Genomic DNA, 17712 nt, shown 5'->3' on the forward strand with positions numbered 1-17712 from the left:
TAAAAATTTTTACTAAATATCCACCATCTAATATTTTATATTCGTTGTCTGGTTTTAAAGATATTCAGACATAACTTTTCTCATACAAATGTATCAAGCAGGGTGACCACACTATGTCGGCTCCTGATTTTCCCCACCTTCCCATTGTCATATTGAGATTGGGGAGTTTCGTTCAATTTTGATAATAGTTTACCGGATTTGTAAGTGGGAGCGAGAAAAGAATAACTATTTCTCGCTCCCACTTACAAATCCGGTACGCTCATCTGTTAGCGCGATTAGATTACCAGGTTCTGGTTTCTTACTAGTGAAGTATTATATTCTTTGTTTCTTACCAATTATCATTCATGTCCTTTTTAATGCATGCATGTCGATATGGTTATTATCCTGACGTCGATAAAAATTACACAATACACATCATCACTAGGCCAAGAACATAACCTAAAAACAGTTTGCAGATGGATAATTAATATGGTATTAGTTTAATATTATCAAAATTGAACGAACGAAACTCCCCAATCTCAATATGACAATGGGAAGGTGGGGAAAATCAGGAGCCGACATAGTGTGGTCACCCTACTTGATACATTTGTATGAGAAAAGTTATGTCTGAATATCTTTAAAACCAGACAACGAATATAAAATATTAGATGGTGGATATTTAGTAAAAAATTTTACTAAATGTTGAAGTACTTTCGAGTGTCTTAGGTGCTACAAATCGTAAGATAATTACATTTTTAACTTTCTCAAAACGTGTGGACTGAGTGAGCACTTACAAAAATTTATTATAAAAAAACCTGACACGTTAGTGGTTCGTTTTGTATTTTACAAATTCCCATTTCACTTTTACTAAACTATACACATATAATAGCGGTCTAAATCTTATGTTTTTCATCAAAATTCGGCTTTTCAAAAGTGTGTGGATTGAGTGAGCATAAGAAACTATTTGTAAAAAATTTAATACGTCACTAGGTGATCTAATATTTATAGAGGTAGGTTGGCCTATTTTTTACTAAATGTTAGTATATAAATATTATATGTTAAATGAATATATTCACTGTTTTCGTTGGTAGTTTGTGAGAACTGAGTGAGCACATGTTAATGGCTGTATCTTTTGATTTATCTTTTTACAAATTCAGAGATTCGTTTTACAATTGTTTTAGAACTTTTACTAAATGATCAGCATATTTTTTTTTATTTTCGGAAGGTGCTCACTCAATCCACACACACACCGTCTAGTTTGCCCTTCGGGTTGGAAGGTCAGATGGCAGTCGCTTTCGTAAAAACTAGTGTCTACGCCAAATCTTGGGTTTAGTTGTCAAAGCGGACCCCAGGCTCTCATGAGTGGTAAATGCCGGGATAACGCAAGGAGGATGATGATGTAAAATGTCTAAAAACTTAGACGTTGATTTCTTAAGGTGGGCGTCCACTTGTTCGTATCATACGCATCGGATGCATCGTATCATTCATATCGTTTTTCATCCTCTATTAATTAATGAGGAGGCACACTGATATTTCATACCGCCAGGCGGCGCCTGTGCAAGTGTCTATGCATGTCACTGTCATTTAAATGTGAGAGAGAGAAAAAAAATCATCTCGCTCTCACGTATGAAATTCTTTATCTGTGCAATGAACTAATAAGGTGGCGCCATCTGAGTGTGCCTCCTCATTGCGATACATACGATCCGGATTGACACTCGTGTGCGAGTTTCTAATCAAAGAAATGGGATGTGTCCGATGCATGCGATGCCTGTGGACGCTCACCTTTATAGGTAGGTATTGTTTGGAACGACACGTTCACAGATTTCAGTTACAGAGAAAGGCTTAACATTGTTTGACAATATTATGACATGCGAGTATTGTTAGTGTCTATTGTTTGTGTTATAATATCATTACTTATATAAATTCTCAAATCAAGATTTTTAAGTTGCATCATAGATTAAAAATAAATATAAGAAGATCATACTATCCCATACATTAAAATGCGACCGCCTAAGAACGCGCATACACTATAGCACACTATATTGGCGCCACAAAAAAAATGTCTTGTAGCTTTCGATTATACTTGTAGATGGCGTTAAGTGTCACTTTTGACATAGATTTGTGTCGAAGCAAGTCGAAGTGACACTTAACGCCAATCTACAAATAATCGATGGCAACAAGGCATGTTTTGTGGCGCCATATATGTGTGGTGTAGTGTATGCGCGTTCTTAAGCGATCGCATTTTAATGTATGGGATGGTATGATCTCCTTATAATTAATCTATGGTAGCATTATATGTATGTATGTTGCAATTTTGTCACTAACTAATCCTTAACCATTTAAGAGGATACGGTAGCGAAAATGCTAAAATGGAAAGGAGCCCCCCTTTCAACTTGGGAATTTTAGTTAAATATACAAGTGTTATTAACTAGATTTATCGAAAAAAAATTGTCCATTAAGAACAACTCAGTCAAAAGATATTTCAAAAAAATCTTTAAAATCGAGGTTCCGCTCTCGACTCTTTCCTCCTTCAAAACTTAATCAATCGGAACGAAATTTGAGAGTCTGAATAACAATGAAATAATCTATGTCGGACCGTTTAGCTTTTTTTGTCAATTGTTACCAATCTTGAGTATCACACCTTTTTTTGCGCCACAATGAAAAAGGCCGTTTTTGGAAATTTTTGATTGGCTCTAGAGTCTTTAAAAAGCAGAATATCAAAAAAATCAAAACGGTCCGACACAGATAAAAATAATAACAATCTGTGTTGAAAAAATCATTGCTCTATCTTCAAAAACCAGGGAGGAAATAGTCGAGAGCGTTTGTATGGAGAATTGACCCCTACCGTATCGTCTTAATCATCATCATCATTCCCTTGCCCTTTTCCCATTATTTGGGGTCGGCGCAGCAGATCATCTTCCTCCATTCCTCTGATCCTCTCTATCAGCCGTCATTTCCATACTAATACCTTTCACTCTCATATCATTGTTCACACATTCCATCCATCTTTTCTTAACCATTTAATATTCCTCTTTAAAACGAACCGTATGTCATTATTATTATAGGCAAAATAATGTTAGAGATGAATGTTGACGGATAGAGAAGGACGGGTATACCCAAACAACGATGGATGGATTGAGTGAAAGAGAATATGAGAAAGAAAGACGTGAGTGTTGAGATGACGAAAGATAGAGAATGGAAGAGGAGGACGTGTTGTACAGACCCCGCATAACGTGGTAAGGTAAGGGTAGGAAGAAGTCATTATTATAGAGATGCGTTTTACAGGACTATATATCTATTTGATGATGATATGAATACTAGGTAGCCACAAACGATTATCCTTACAATGTATTCAATAAGCATACTATTTGTATTACATTTTTCCCCTCACTACCTCAGAAACACGTGTTTTATCTTTTAATGCCAGCGGGTAAAAACGCATTTTATCCACTAATGGGTAAAGTAATTTGACCTTTAATAAAGTCAAATTAACTGCTTTAAAATTTATAAAAGTAGGTGAATCTAGTAAAGATGATTTACCACCTGTGGAACTACTGGAAGCAGTGATAAACGCATTTTTTGCGTTGTAGTTTCCTCGCTATAGTGAAAAGGTATAGTATAGGGAAAAGTTTCGTGTTCTTCTTCTTCTACGTCGAAACCACATGACTGAGGGTCGTGACCACCATAAGTCGCTGTACGTTGCAGTGCTCTCCACTCAGGCCGATCTTTTTTTTTTGGGAGTTTTGTGTTACACATCACGGGTGCAAATGTATTTTACTTCTCGTGTATTGAAAAACTCGCTAAGTTCAGGATTCTATTCTCGAACCACTCGCTTCGCTCGTGGTTCAACTATAGAATCCTTTCACTTGCTCGTTTTTTGCCCCCTTGTATAACAAATAAGCATTTCACTTGTACTAATGATGTATTGTATACCGATACCACTCAGAAAGTGAACAATATGTTGATTGTTATAACAATTATAACTAATGTTTAGGTTCTAACTGTAACTATTGTCACAATATGAGACTGTTTGTATCTTAAGAAATAATAGTACATTGTGCAACAAGGGGCGGAAGTTGAATATTACTAACGAGAGTAAGTTAAATCGCGACGGCTTGCCGGAGCGATTTAAAGACTCGAGTTAGTAATATTCATACTCCCCGGGTTACACACAATGTTTTTCATCACACTCGCAATGTAAAAAATATGTAAATAGATGTAAAAAAGTTAAGTATGGTACAAGAAATTTCATTATTCCCTTGGGAGAACGATTTTTCTATAACTCACGCTCCGCCTGCCTGCAATATCACATTTAAAGTGCGGGTGCGATGAAAAATAAATAAATGATGACGAATATTTAAAAGCTATACGTACCTTTGTATATAGGTACCTATTGCCATCAATAACATAATATAATCTTATTTGTCGAGCTATATCATAGATATCTCATCTGTGTAGAATCCAAGTGATATTTGTATAAATCAAATGACTACTGAGACACAAATGACCAAATGACAGAAACCTACAAAAAGGCAATATTACTTACTCACTGTCTCATTACAACCTAAGTACACGATTAGGCCGAAGTAATTCTATATTGCTGTCAATTTACGTTTCGCGGCTATTGAAAAGCCAGTCACTAAAACTATTAGCCATTCTAAGTAAGCAGCACTTTCACTCATAAATTGTATAAGTTTATTTCCGCGCACCGGACACAAAGTATTTTCACGCAAGGTACAGCGGGGAAAATCTCGACTGATGGGGGCCAATTGTAACTGATCCATTTTTTCCATTATTACACTATGATGTTGAGTTCTACATGTATCCACTGAACACGCCTACCATACATAACCGGTGGACACTCTATTTTTAATAATGCAAACATTGTAAAACATGGAAAAAATTGACCAGTTACATTTGCCCCCAAGTCGAGATTTGCCCCGCGGTACTTCATATGTATAGTTTTTGAACGGAATGCCACATTCTTTCAGTACTGTTTTTCCGGTAACAGTATTTTTTAACCGCCGCTTCAAATCTCTCAAAAGGAGGTGGTTCTCTATTCGTCTGTATTTTTTTTTTAATGTTTGTTCCTCGATATCTCCGTCGTTACTGGACCGATTTTGAATTTTTTTTTTTGATTGAATGTATATGCATACAGATTGGTCCCATTTTTCTCAGAACCCAGTTCTGATGATGGGATCCTGGAGAAATCGAGGGAACTCCTCAAATCTGAAAAGCATACATATGGCGATTTTTGTGTTTTTAAAGGAACAGCATGCATTTACGTACGGAACAGTGACATTTGGTGCAGTGGAACTGCTGATGATGGTCAGAACGGAACTCCTCAAATCTGAACGGCACGATTATAGTGACTTTGGTATTTTTATAAGAACAGCATGCACTTACGTCCAGAACAGTGACATTTGGTGCAGTGGAACTCCTGATGATGGTCAGAACGGAACTCCTCAAATCTAAACGGCACGCTTATAGTGACTTTGGTATTTTTATAAGAACAGCATGCACTTACGTCCAGAATAGTGACATTTGGTGCAGTGGAACTGCAGATTATAGTCAGAACCGAACTCCTCAAATCTGAACGGCACACTTATAGTGACTTTGGTATTTTTATAAGAACAGCATGCATTTAAGTTCAGAACAGTAGCATTTATTTAGTTATATTTGTTAAGCATATTGACTTCTACACATTTCTACATAATCCAACATTCGCAAGTAGCTTTCACGAGAACCCCAAAGGCGGCGGTTTTTTTTTTTTTCTTAAAAATTATTTTTATCAAATTTCCTCAATGTTTATACTACATAGGTACGTTAGGTTCATTGGTTTAACTAATGTGTTTGAATTTAAGTGATTTGATCTGTTTCCAATACGATACGAATGAAATGGAAACATCATTGCGTAACATTTCTCCTCTTTCTGTCAATCGTAGATTTTATATAATACCTATATGTATACAGATAGGTATAACCTATGTAAGTTGCCAATTTTAAAGCCTAAAGGTAACCCATTGGTCGACACCTTTGGCATATTAATCGTATCACCACTTCGCCAGTTTCCAGAAAACAATGAAAGTGAACTTTCGAAGCGATCTCTATGGTGTTTTAATATTCTGGTTACGATTGCGACGTCTGGGAAATAATTCGTAATCTTGCTTGTTCGATGGCACGATTGTGCTATCCAAATAACCATAGCTGAGACGCTAGCGCCCCCCCTAATTGAATATCTTTGTCCATGTTTTTATTTTTTTCGTAATCAACATTTTTAGGAAACTTGGCGGAGAGACTTGATCTCCCGACCATAATTTTTTTGTGCCAAATTAGGGATGTAATGTCGCAAATATAAGGCTTTTTCCACTTGCCAAGAAAGTTATACCTAATTATGTAGAAATTATGAATATCCGCGTTATAAGTATACCTACATATATGTATGTAGGTAGTTCGGTTAAGTAGTAATTACTTTCTGTTCTCATTGTCATCATTAACTACATAATTAATTATACCGTTCATCAAGTCACCCATAAATATTAAACTATATCGGCTGGATTCGTGTCAAGTAAATAGATAAAGCTAGATGGAGATATTATGACACCTTTTTGCGTTTAATTACAGTCAACCATTTTTTACAATACTTTACCTCATTAACATGACAAACATTACTCCAGTTCCAGTCGAATAGCTAAAGAAAAGTGACAGACATTAGCATTATTAGCATAAATGTAATTCTTATATGAACGTTGTTTTGTATCGCTGCGATCTTATCATAGTTGATATACTTATAAGGTGAAATACCCCATAATGGACGGTGATGCCATTATGGATAAAAAAACACAAATCCTTAAAAATAAGTATCTAAAATTAGTTTCTAAAAACTGACGGCTATGTACCATAAACTAGAGTTGTAGAGCTGTTTCATTTTGAAGTTTCAATTAATTCGGTTATTTCTGAAGGATTTGGCGACAAGATAAATTTCATCAGTTTACTGAAAAAATATCAAGACGAATTCTTAGTAATGTTGCTAAGAGAGTTGAGTTCATGTATAAAATAATAAAAAAATAATACTCGGTGTAAACTTCAAAGCGTTTTACTTACTGCATTAAGCATGAGATAAGGTATAAAACATACTAGTTTGTTGCTCCAAAGATATAAAGAAATGGCGTTATTTTGCGAGTGTCCATTACTGGAACCGAAAAACTGCCTACCTCCTATGATGGACAAGGAACAATTTACAAAACCAAAATTTACAAGAAACAATACATACATACATACATACATACATACAATCACGCCTGTATCCCATGAAGGGGTAGGCAGAGCACATGAAACTACTAAAGTTTCAGTGCCACTCTTGGCAAATAAGGGGTTGACAGAAAACGAAACTGTGACTGTGTGTGTGTGTGTGTGTGTGTGAAGAAACAATCCAATGTTAAAATAACTCAAACTAATTGTATTTATGGTATATACAAATTATGGTATTAATTTATGGTATATGGTGAGAAGATAAACATAATTTTGACATGTAGCAAATTTTATCATGAAATAAAGAAATCTAATCTAATCTAATCTATAAAATTGACTCATTGACTATCAGTTGGCTTTAAAAGTAAAATTTTAAACTTATTTCACTGTCCATAATGGGGGATCCATTACTGGAGAACTGCCGTCCATAATTGGAGAAAAAACACCTAGTTTTAATTTGTTAACTATGAAGAAACTAATAGGAGTATCCATTCTGCAATACGCTTGAAATGTAAAAGAAGGATAGGACATTCAATATTTAACACGCTTAGCGGTAGAATTTTTACATTTATGAGTGAAATATCAAAAATAGGCGGAAATTTTTCTTAAACTGTCTATAATTGGGTCCGTTACCTTAGCTTTATTTTTTCGCGCCTTTTTATTAAATCTCTAGACACACTCCACACTAAATACGAATTTGACATTTTCGGTAGTGCAAAGTATTAAAAAAAACGGCCGATTCTGATCTCATTATTCTATTCGATTTTGTTTTGATTTGACCTCATCGATCCCCTTAGCACATCTTCCGCACAACTTTCATAAATCATAACTTAATGCCACGGTATATCTTATGCTCAAATCGGGCCGGGCTGGTCGCGTCTGCAGCATGCATCTACACAGATGGGGCTAGCGTAGCTAGTTAGCTAGTACCAAACTAGTACTTACTATCCACTTAGGCATCCACTTGGATGCCAGAAGTAGAGCGTGGACGTGATAGGCCCAGACCGAGATGGCGATGGCGGGACGACCTAGACACCTTCCTCACTCATTGGCCGGGCACACTAAACCGGGAGTCATGGAAGTCAAGAGCAAAGGTATCCCAGTAACCCAGCAGCCCAGCAGCGGGACACGTAATCTTTATAGGCTAATAGTAAAAAATAAATAAGTAATAGCTATCTATCTACCTATCTTATGCACCAATCACAATCTTAAAAACGATCTCTTTCTTGTAGATCTGCATCTCTACACATTCTTTGTGGTCTGACCTCAACAGGATATAATGTTTGCTCACATAATCATGACGATGTCATCTATCGGCGATGGCGGATACAGGCGCCAGCTCATTGTTCGATTTCCGAATTTTGTCGAATGTTGTAACAGCAATAATATAACGAGAAATGAATGTGACATGAAGAACGCCCACAATGTTGCTCAAATAAGTAACTAGTAATTGTCCAAACAGCATTGCCTTATATTTGAATGCGTCAAAAAATACTCTAAGAGACAATATGGATCGGATATACCGGTACACGTAACCATAGATTAAATATAAGAAGATGATTTATGGCTCGAACGACGTAATGACGCTTTTCTTTGATTACTGACCGAACCAATTTTGAATTATCCTAAATGATATTGATTAGTTAAGGGAAAAAACGATATCTTCAACCATAATTGATCAGACTTTTTTTAATTGTCTTTTTTATCGTATTTGTAGTCGATGAACTGGCAGATGTTACCTTTTGGTGGTTACCGTGAATCTCTCACGCACCCAGCCGCCGGCGCGTCACCTCTCAACTTCCACTTTCACCTGCGCAAGCGCATCGCCGCGCCGTGCGCAAGAGTCGACCGGCAGCTTTCCGTTTCGTTCCCATGTCGCGGTCACATACATACGCCATTTTTACGGGTGGAAATTTTACCGGTGTGGTGACGGGCTAATTGCTCCCATGCGTATTGTAGTGTAAGTCGTAAGTCGACTGTGAGTCGAGATTATACATCGGTAACTCTTGGCATTTAGGTGGTACTTGACAGTTGTTAACAGACTAGTGGATAGTGATGTGACAACGTTATTCCTGTACCTACCTACGAGTCGAGAAAAATAATCTCACTAAAATAAAGGCATTGAAGGGTCCCCCCACATCTAGCACAGAACTAAATCAAGATAGAAGGAAAATGCTCGGCGATTAACAGCGAAACCGAGCGTGTAACGTTTTGTGTCGAGCCTATGACGTCACGAGTGTACTTTAGTGATGGGAACGTTGTCGCCGCGTAACCCATTCGATCGATTGTGGAGGTTGCATGCGGGATGCCCGCCGAAGTTAAAAATATCGGCTGTTCATCTTCGTTGTGAAATTAAGTATATACCTGTATTCGTGTGATGACAAACAATTCACTAGTAGGTATATAATTTGCCTAAGGCCAGGAACAAAGATTTTAGTAGGTAGGTATTAATACTAGTTAATATTTCGTTATATTTTTAAGAAAATCGACCATGTACTCACAGCATTATCCTCATGTTATTTGTTACATCTTTTAGTAATATATAAATATAATTAACCATTAACACATTTTTAGAGTTATTTTTATTCATAATAAATATAGAGCGTATTATGTTTGTATTTGTTTTTCTGCCGACCACAAATTCAACGTTAATACCGTAACTGTAACCTATTTTAAAGTTAAATTTACTTTTCACTCGTACTTTATATGTATAGTTTCATAACAATATAAAAACATAATTATAATTTCCACTGCTTCGCAAAATCGATTTAAATCGAATAAGGAAATCACAACATACATGACGATATAGTTCCGTGGTGCACCACTATTCTTAAGTTCGACGTGAGTTCGACGGACAAAATAACAAATCTACCTTCACTTTGTCTCGACAGTTTGAATAGCCTATTTTTATATCGCTTGTTTTAAACGCACGCCAAGTCGGACTCGTCAAATTAAAGCCGCAATGGAAAACTAGTTTGACGGCCGTACGTCAGCTAATGTTTTGATGATAAAAATAGGAAAATCGTGTTTTTTATTTAATAAAAAATATTTTAGGACAAATGGTACTTACTGATGATAGGAAACACTTTGTTTAACACCCTCGCTTTTATTGGTGGTGTTTGAACTGTTAATTATCGAATACCGACCCATTTTGTATTTTTCACTGTATGTCACTCGCGGGCAGCGGTCGGCAGCAGACTGACTTGCGCGGCGAACAATGTTGCTCGCTATTTAACTTTTTCGCACGCGAAGTAGATACACTTTTTCCTTCTATCTTGATTTAGTTCTGTGGTCCCCCCACATCTAGCGTCTCGCGAGCGTCGCGTCGGGCCAACTGTATGGGCAAAGCCTGGCGCCGCGTCGACGTCGCGTCGACGCGACGTCTTTTTCCATATAGTTGGACCGACGCGACGCTCGCGAGACGCTAGATGTGGGGGGACCCTAAATCATTTTAAATATCATATTCATGATAAACAATAAATATTTGTTCTAAATTTTTACTACTTTTTTTTTTGTTACTAGTCAGCCTACGTCTTTTACTTGAGGAAATCGACTTTATATTTAAGAAACGATCTCTCAATCTCGACTGACGTAATTGGTAAAAAAAGCTCTTGAATAGAAGTTTTGAATGCTCTCTTAAGAGTTCCTCGTTAACCCGAGGGTTAACTCACCATTTTATATGGAATTTGACAGATGACAGCCCACTAACCCTGAGTTAAGTGGTTGGTGCAAGTGGGCCTTAAAAAATGTCACATCACTAACCTGTCAACTGCTACTTAGGCCCAACCACTTAACTCAGGGTTAGTGGGCTGTCAACTGTCAAATAAAATGGTGGGTTAACCCTCGGGTTAACGGGTTAACCTTCAATTTTCGTCTGTCACTGCAATATCATTCCAATATCAGTCCTTTAATTACTAGAGGGGCACTGAAATTATGTGTAGGCACTAGGCATATATGCAGTCACCGGCATTAATAAGTGATGATTTCTGTACCTTGTCAAATTAACGTGTTATTTGAAATGTCATACGAAATTGTCAAACGATTAAAAGCGACAAGGTACAGAAATCATCACTTCTTTATGCCGGTGACTGTACATCAAATGCTAAAATATCCGTCTACTTTAACTCCATTAAATGATTATTTTGTTTTATTATAAGATATTTTTTATTCTCATTGGGTTCTGGGTAAATATCTTAGAATTCAATTGCAATTTGGACGAGTTAGACGTTTTTATTGACCGAATCGGATCAAATTTAATATTTTCAGCCGCGTCGAATCGTAAAGGCATGTATAATTTAGTATATAAATCATCTTCCATACAATCGATTACATTGTTTTGCAGATATAATCGAAAATCCTAATAAAGGTTTCGAATTTGCACTTCCACTGTTGCTTGTAAAACTGGCCAAGTGCAAGTCGGACTCGTGTTTCAAGGTCTTAAGCGCCTTCAGAAGTGTAATGTAATTAAGACCATTTGTGGGTTAGCATTAGCAGTGATGAATTGAACAAAGAAAGTATATTTTCACCACACCAACTGATAATTTAAAGGCTTACTTTGCTATTCGAAAACAGATAGCAAAATAGATAGCATTTTATCCACAAGAGTGCAAGTGCAAAGTAGCTTCATACAATTTTTAACTTGATGTCTTAAGCTGGCTAGTAGATTTTACCTAATAAAGGATGATTTTGAATCATAAATATTCAATAAATTGATGGATTTGATTTAGTTTGATGTTTTGTAGTCAGTATTTTGTTTGTGTTGGCGTGGTGAAAAATATTGTGTTTCACTCGGTGGCAAAGTTTGTTTAACCTTCGTGCCTGGAAACTAGTTGAAACCATCGCAATGCCCAAGGTTCCACTTTTTGAACCAATCGCTACGCTCGCGGTTCAGTATTGGAATCTTTCGCTTGCTCGGTTATCAATATTGGCACGTGCAGTTAAACAACAACTTTGCCCTCTTGTAAAACAAATAACTATTTATTTTATTGCACGGAACCCTTGAAAAGCGAGTCCGACTCGTACATGGCCGTTTTTTTTATTTAATATATCGACACTCGATTCGAACTTCCTCTTTTCCGCCCTTGTATCGTAAAGTACTATTCTGTATGAAACGAAATAAAATGAAAATGAGATAAAATTTCAATTACAACATCTGAGCAAAGCCTAGCTGCCTTGCAGAGCATCGTGGAGACTTTACATCAATATGATGATAATGATAACCGCATAGATACTAATCATTTCTACAAGAATTCCTTAGTAATTTGTACATTATTTGTGCGTACCTAGAGCCAGGTCTATTTTTTGCGAAACCCGGATGGCTTGACGCAAGACACAATTTGATGGCCTGCCGCAAAATGTGGTATTGCTTCGTCTGTGGTTTCTTATGTAAGTGGGTGTTTCTTAGATCGTCACCAATCTGAAAGAAGTTGGGTGACTTTTTATGAACTTTATTGAAACGCGATACCAGCACATGGAGGATGAGTAGTAGGTACATAAATTAAGTATGTATTTATCAGTGGCGGCTGGTGAAAATTTCTACTAGGCAACATTGAGAAAAAAGAAACCTACCTAGCATAACTAGCATTAATTAACTTTACTAATTATAAATTTTAGGCAAGCCGTTGGGAATCATAACCTGACCTACCACAATATTAAATTCAAACCTTTTTTAAGCGGGTTCATTTTGCGGTACATGCAAGTTCATTACCCTTTGTGACTCACAGCCACGCATGAAGTCAATTTTCTGCATGAACAACTAGATTGCTCTCTTAAACTATTTCATAATGAGCTGAAATCTTGTTAAGATGTCTTTAATGTGATATGATACATCGAGCATTCTTTATGCATTAAGCGATAAAAACACGTTATGCAAGATAGTTTTCTTACTGAAATTAAAATTTAATCAAATGACTGTAAGACTAGATTTTGGTTTCACTTTCACAACTTTATTTAAAATTAACAATAATCCAAATCGTTGACAAACAATCGCATCCAACTCAATACATTTTTGAAGTATTCCAAATGTTATTTATAAATTTTATAATAATAATATGTAGGTTATTACAATTGAAAATAACAGAAATAAATGCGGTACAAAAGGCATTTCACTTATCAGTGATTTATTGTAGTTAATATCCATTAGTTCCATTACATATTTGAACTGTTTTATGCCTCACTCGTTTCTGTCATGATTCATGATTTAGCTCTAAATTCTTACAATAATTACTCATGATTGGTCGCTATATGCAGGCAAATCAACATAATAAAAATAGAGTGTAAGCTAAATTTTCATAGCTTTTTTTATTGGTACAGGTTTAAGTACCGCTCTGGTCAAGTGTTTAGTGACCCAGGCTGCTAAGCAGAATCCCCGTAAGACCATGGATGTTTTCTGTGTATATTAAGTATGCATTCTAGGGCTTACCTTGGGGCTTAGTCAATCTGTGTAAAAATGTCCTACAATTCATTTATAGTTATTTGTTTTACATGGGGGCAAAGTAGTTGTTTAACCGCACGTGCCAATATTGATACCTGAGCAAGCGAAAGATACCAATATTGAACCGCGAGCGTAGCGAGAAAATGGAATCTTGAGCGTTGCGAGGCTATCAAGGTACGAAGGTTAAACAAACTTTGCCACCGAGTGAAACACAAAATTTTTCACCACACCAACACGAACAAAATACTGACTATAAAACATCAAAATAAATCAAATCCGTCAATTTATTCAATATTTATGATCCAAAATCATCATTTACTGGTAAAATCTAGCAGCCAGATTAAGACATCGAGTTAAAATTTGTATGAAATTACTTTGCCCCCTTGTGGATAAAATGCAATTTTGCTATCTGTTTTCGAATAGCAAAGAAAGCCATTACCAGTTCGTGTGGTAAAAATTTATTTACTTACATACAAGATATATTATGAGCCACTTGTACCAACGAAAATGGAGGGCTAACCCGTGGGTTAAGCCACCATTTTATATGGAATTTGACAGATGACAGCCCACTAACCCTGAGTTAAGTGGTTAGTGCAAGTGGGCCTTATAATAACAAACAATCCCTGACTTTGTCCTATTCCAGTCACTGTAAAGTTAGCTTATACCACTTCCATAATGCTACAAAGTTCAGAAAGTGTAAATCTCCCATAATCTTAGTTTTAAACTCGACAATGTAAAATAATTGAAGGCCGTCACGGGTATTGTCAAAACGTTTCACTCTCTACACATTCAACACACTGTGCACATTGTGCAAATGTGCGTGGTGGTGTGAAGTTCAAGGCGATAACTTCGGCTTGAGATTTTAACGCGTTTTTGTTGCGTGCCGTTGAATATTTGTCTGAAAAAGTCGTTTACAATTTCTATGGCGTGGTATGTTACTAAGTCTTTGAAAAATTTCTAGACATATATCAAGTAATGGGACCATTGAATATTTTTACTGTTGTGCATGTTACAAAGTAAATCTTTGACAAGAGACTAGCAGTGTGCTATTGTTTTAAAGAACAGATTTTCTACTTATTTCATACAAAGGCCCTAACACAAAATATAAGTATGTACCTACAAACGAATTTTACGTATCATAGATATTTTAGCAAGTTACGCCAATCCTAGGAGTAGGTAGTGTATATAAATAAAAAAAGGAATAGAAAATTATCTGTGTCCCTGGTAGGCTTTTGTTCAGTTAATTAAGAGCGTTGCACTGCACAGATGTAATAGTCGCGGCACAGATTAATAATAACTAATAATAAGTTACTATGGTCGCGGGTTCAATTCCCGCCTTATGTTTATCCATTTTCCCCTCACTAGCTCTGAAACACGTTTGTCCTTTAATACCAGCGGATAAAAATGCATTTTATCCTAGTGGCACTAGTGTAGGTAAAGTAATTAGACCTTGAATAAAGTCAAATTAACTGCTTTAAAGTTGATAAAAGTAGGTGAATCTAGTAATAAAGATGATTTGCCACCTGTGGAACCACTGGAAGCTCTCGCTACAGTGAGGGGAAAAGTGTTGTGTTACACTCGGGTGCAAATGTATTTTACTTCTCATGTGTTAAAAAAACTCGCAAGTTTAGGATTCTATTCTCGAACCACTCGCTTCGCTCGTGGTTCAACTACAGAATCCTTTCACTTGCTCGTTTTTCAATTCCACACTCTGCGTTAAAATACAACTTTGCCCCCTTGTATAACAAATAACTATTTTACCTTTAATGTTTTATGTGTCATTAATTACACATATTATGATATATCATAATATAATGTCACACTCAATGTTAAAGATTAAAACAATTCTGAGACTTATGTTACTTTTATGAATGAGAATAAGCACCTATAACAAGACGTGCAATTACAGTAGTTTTATAAAAATACGCAAATATTTAAGCCATTTTTAAACATTACCGTAACTGTAATATAAACAGCCATTTGGTGAAACTTTATGACATTAAATATTTAAACAGACTCTTGAGGTATTGCGTAATACGCCATTATGTCCATTACTACACAAATATCGCAGAAAAATGAACTTTTACGTCTCTCTGAGTCACGATCCTATGATTATGTAAATGCGTTTAGCCGTTTTTTAATTACTTAGTAGACTATCTGGTTTGTGTGGTTTTGGAAAGTGTCTACAACATGGGGCCTTTCTTTAGTAGAATCAGTAGTAAATGGTAGTAATAATTATAAGATTATGTGATATGAACTTTCGCTTTTTATCTTCGTTCGTGAACCTGATATAACCTACTTAACCACAAAATTAAAATTTTGAAAAAAACCCCGACTGCGACATAGTAGACCGATTTTCATGAACATGGCTAAGAACACTCCCGACTAACTCAGCTTTCAGAAAAAAAACTAAACCTAAATCGGTTCATCCGTTCGGGAGCTACGATGCCACAGACAGACACACACACAGGCCACAGACAGACACACACACAGACAGACAGACAAACAGACAGACAGACAGACAGACAAACAGACAGACAAACAGACAGACAGACGGACAGGCAGACAGACACGTCAAACTTAAACAACCCGTCGTTTTTGCGTCGGGTGTTAAAAAAGCTAAGGACTTACATTTAACGATGATTGTAATTAAGAATATTTTATTACATTTTAATCTTGATAATAACGGACATTATGTGTTTTTAGTACCTAGGTAGTGTATGTCAAAGGGCAAATCTTGTTCGGAAGATTGTTAAAAAAAAGACCGGATATGTAAATGTTTGAGTTTTCGTTAAATAGAGAGAAGTTAATATCTAAGAGAGGAGCTGTAGCGAAACAACGATGACGTGAATGATTAGTTATATCGAATGACGTTATAAAGGGTTTACACTGATTAAGATTTAATTAATGGCAATCAGAGTCGCCTGTAACGACCTAGCACATTATTAGAGTACCTAATCAGTAATGAGTAATTCTAAAGTGATATTTTCAAATTGGATTTAGTTTTTTGTGACATGACCGGGTTTAACCTCTATATACGCACCGCTGCGACCCTCGGCATAGGGTAAAAGTGTTAAATTACATATCGTCACTACTTTAAAAAAAAATTTGTATCTTCGTCTGTCAATGAAAAGAAATTGTAGTAAGTACGTATGGAATGCATACAGACTTACTGCGTTTTAACTTTGAGGAACAGCGTGAGATACGAGATTTTTTAAAAGTAGTGACAATATTAGATTAGATTTAGATTTTCTTTATTTCATGATAAGAACTACACTATAAATTTGCTACATGTCAAAATTATGTTTATTTTAACATCACGATCGTCAGAAATTACATTATAAATTCTAAATAAAAATAATTGTGTCTTCCAATAATAATTATTTTGGTTTTCCTAAGCATATATAAGAAAGTAGAAACATATACAAAAATACATATAAAAGAAAGCATATTTACATATATTTGCCTTTTTGACATGTACCCTAAAAATATAAAAAAAATAAACAACAATACTAACCCTAGGTCCGGTGATGGCGCAAACCGTATGCGCCAGCAACAAAAACAACCATAAGCCTCTCATGGTGCACAACCAGTCATCACACAACACAGTCCACTAATCCAACAAGGCACTTAATCACCAAAGTTTAACAGTCTCCTCGAACGCTTTCGAAATTAAAAAATCAAAACGTCACTCAAAATCGGGCGGGAAAATTCATAGAGAATTTGTTTTTTTTTTACGCGCGTGGCATCGGCTGCGCGCGGCGACGGTCGAACGGGCTGTATCGCGAGAAGAGAATGCGTCTCCGTTTTACCACCCCTACTCTTCTGTCCCCTACTCGTTTCGAAAGGATTCTTCAGATGAGACTATACCTACATTCATCCGTAATTGTGGATGTTAATAGAATGTTGCATAAAAACCTGTTTAGGATATTTCCGTTATTGGGTTAGTTGCGGAAGAAATGAAGCGGCGAGATAGGGTCACTGGAACGATATACTAATCATTTTCTAATCGCTTGCAATTTATGATTGAAATGTGTCTAACAAAATCT

The 17712-nt window shown here is 36.1% G+C and overlaps 1 protein-coding gene across 1 annotated transcript in view; it reads right to left on the bottom strand.

Moving 5' to 3' along the window:
• Positions 1–17435, bottom strand: part of LOC125227017 — a 37921-nt gene extending 20486 nt beyond the window's left edge. Inside the window, exon 1 of the mRNA XM_048131207.1 lies at positions 17181–17435. Coding sequence (XP_047987164.1) covers positions 17181–17243 — 63 coding nt within the window. The 5' untranslated portion in view covers positions 17244–17435. The remainder of the gene's footprint in view (positions 1–17180) is intronic.
• Between the last annotated feature and the right edge of the window lie 277 nt (positions 17436–17712).

Source organism: Leguminivora glycinivorella, chromosome 6, assembly GCF_023078275.1.
Source record: "Leguminivora glycinivorella isolate SPB_JAAS2020 chromosome 6, LegGlyc_1.1, whole genome shotgun sequence".
NCBI classification, from domain to species: Eukaryota; Metazoa; Arthropoda; class Insecta; order Lepidoptera; family Tortricidae; genus Leguminivora; species Leguminivora glycinivorella.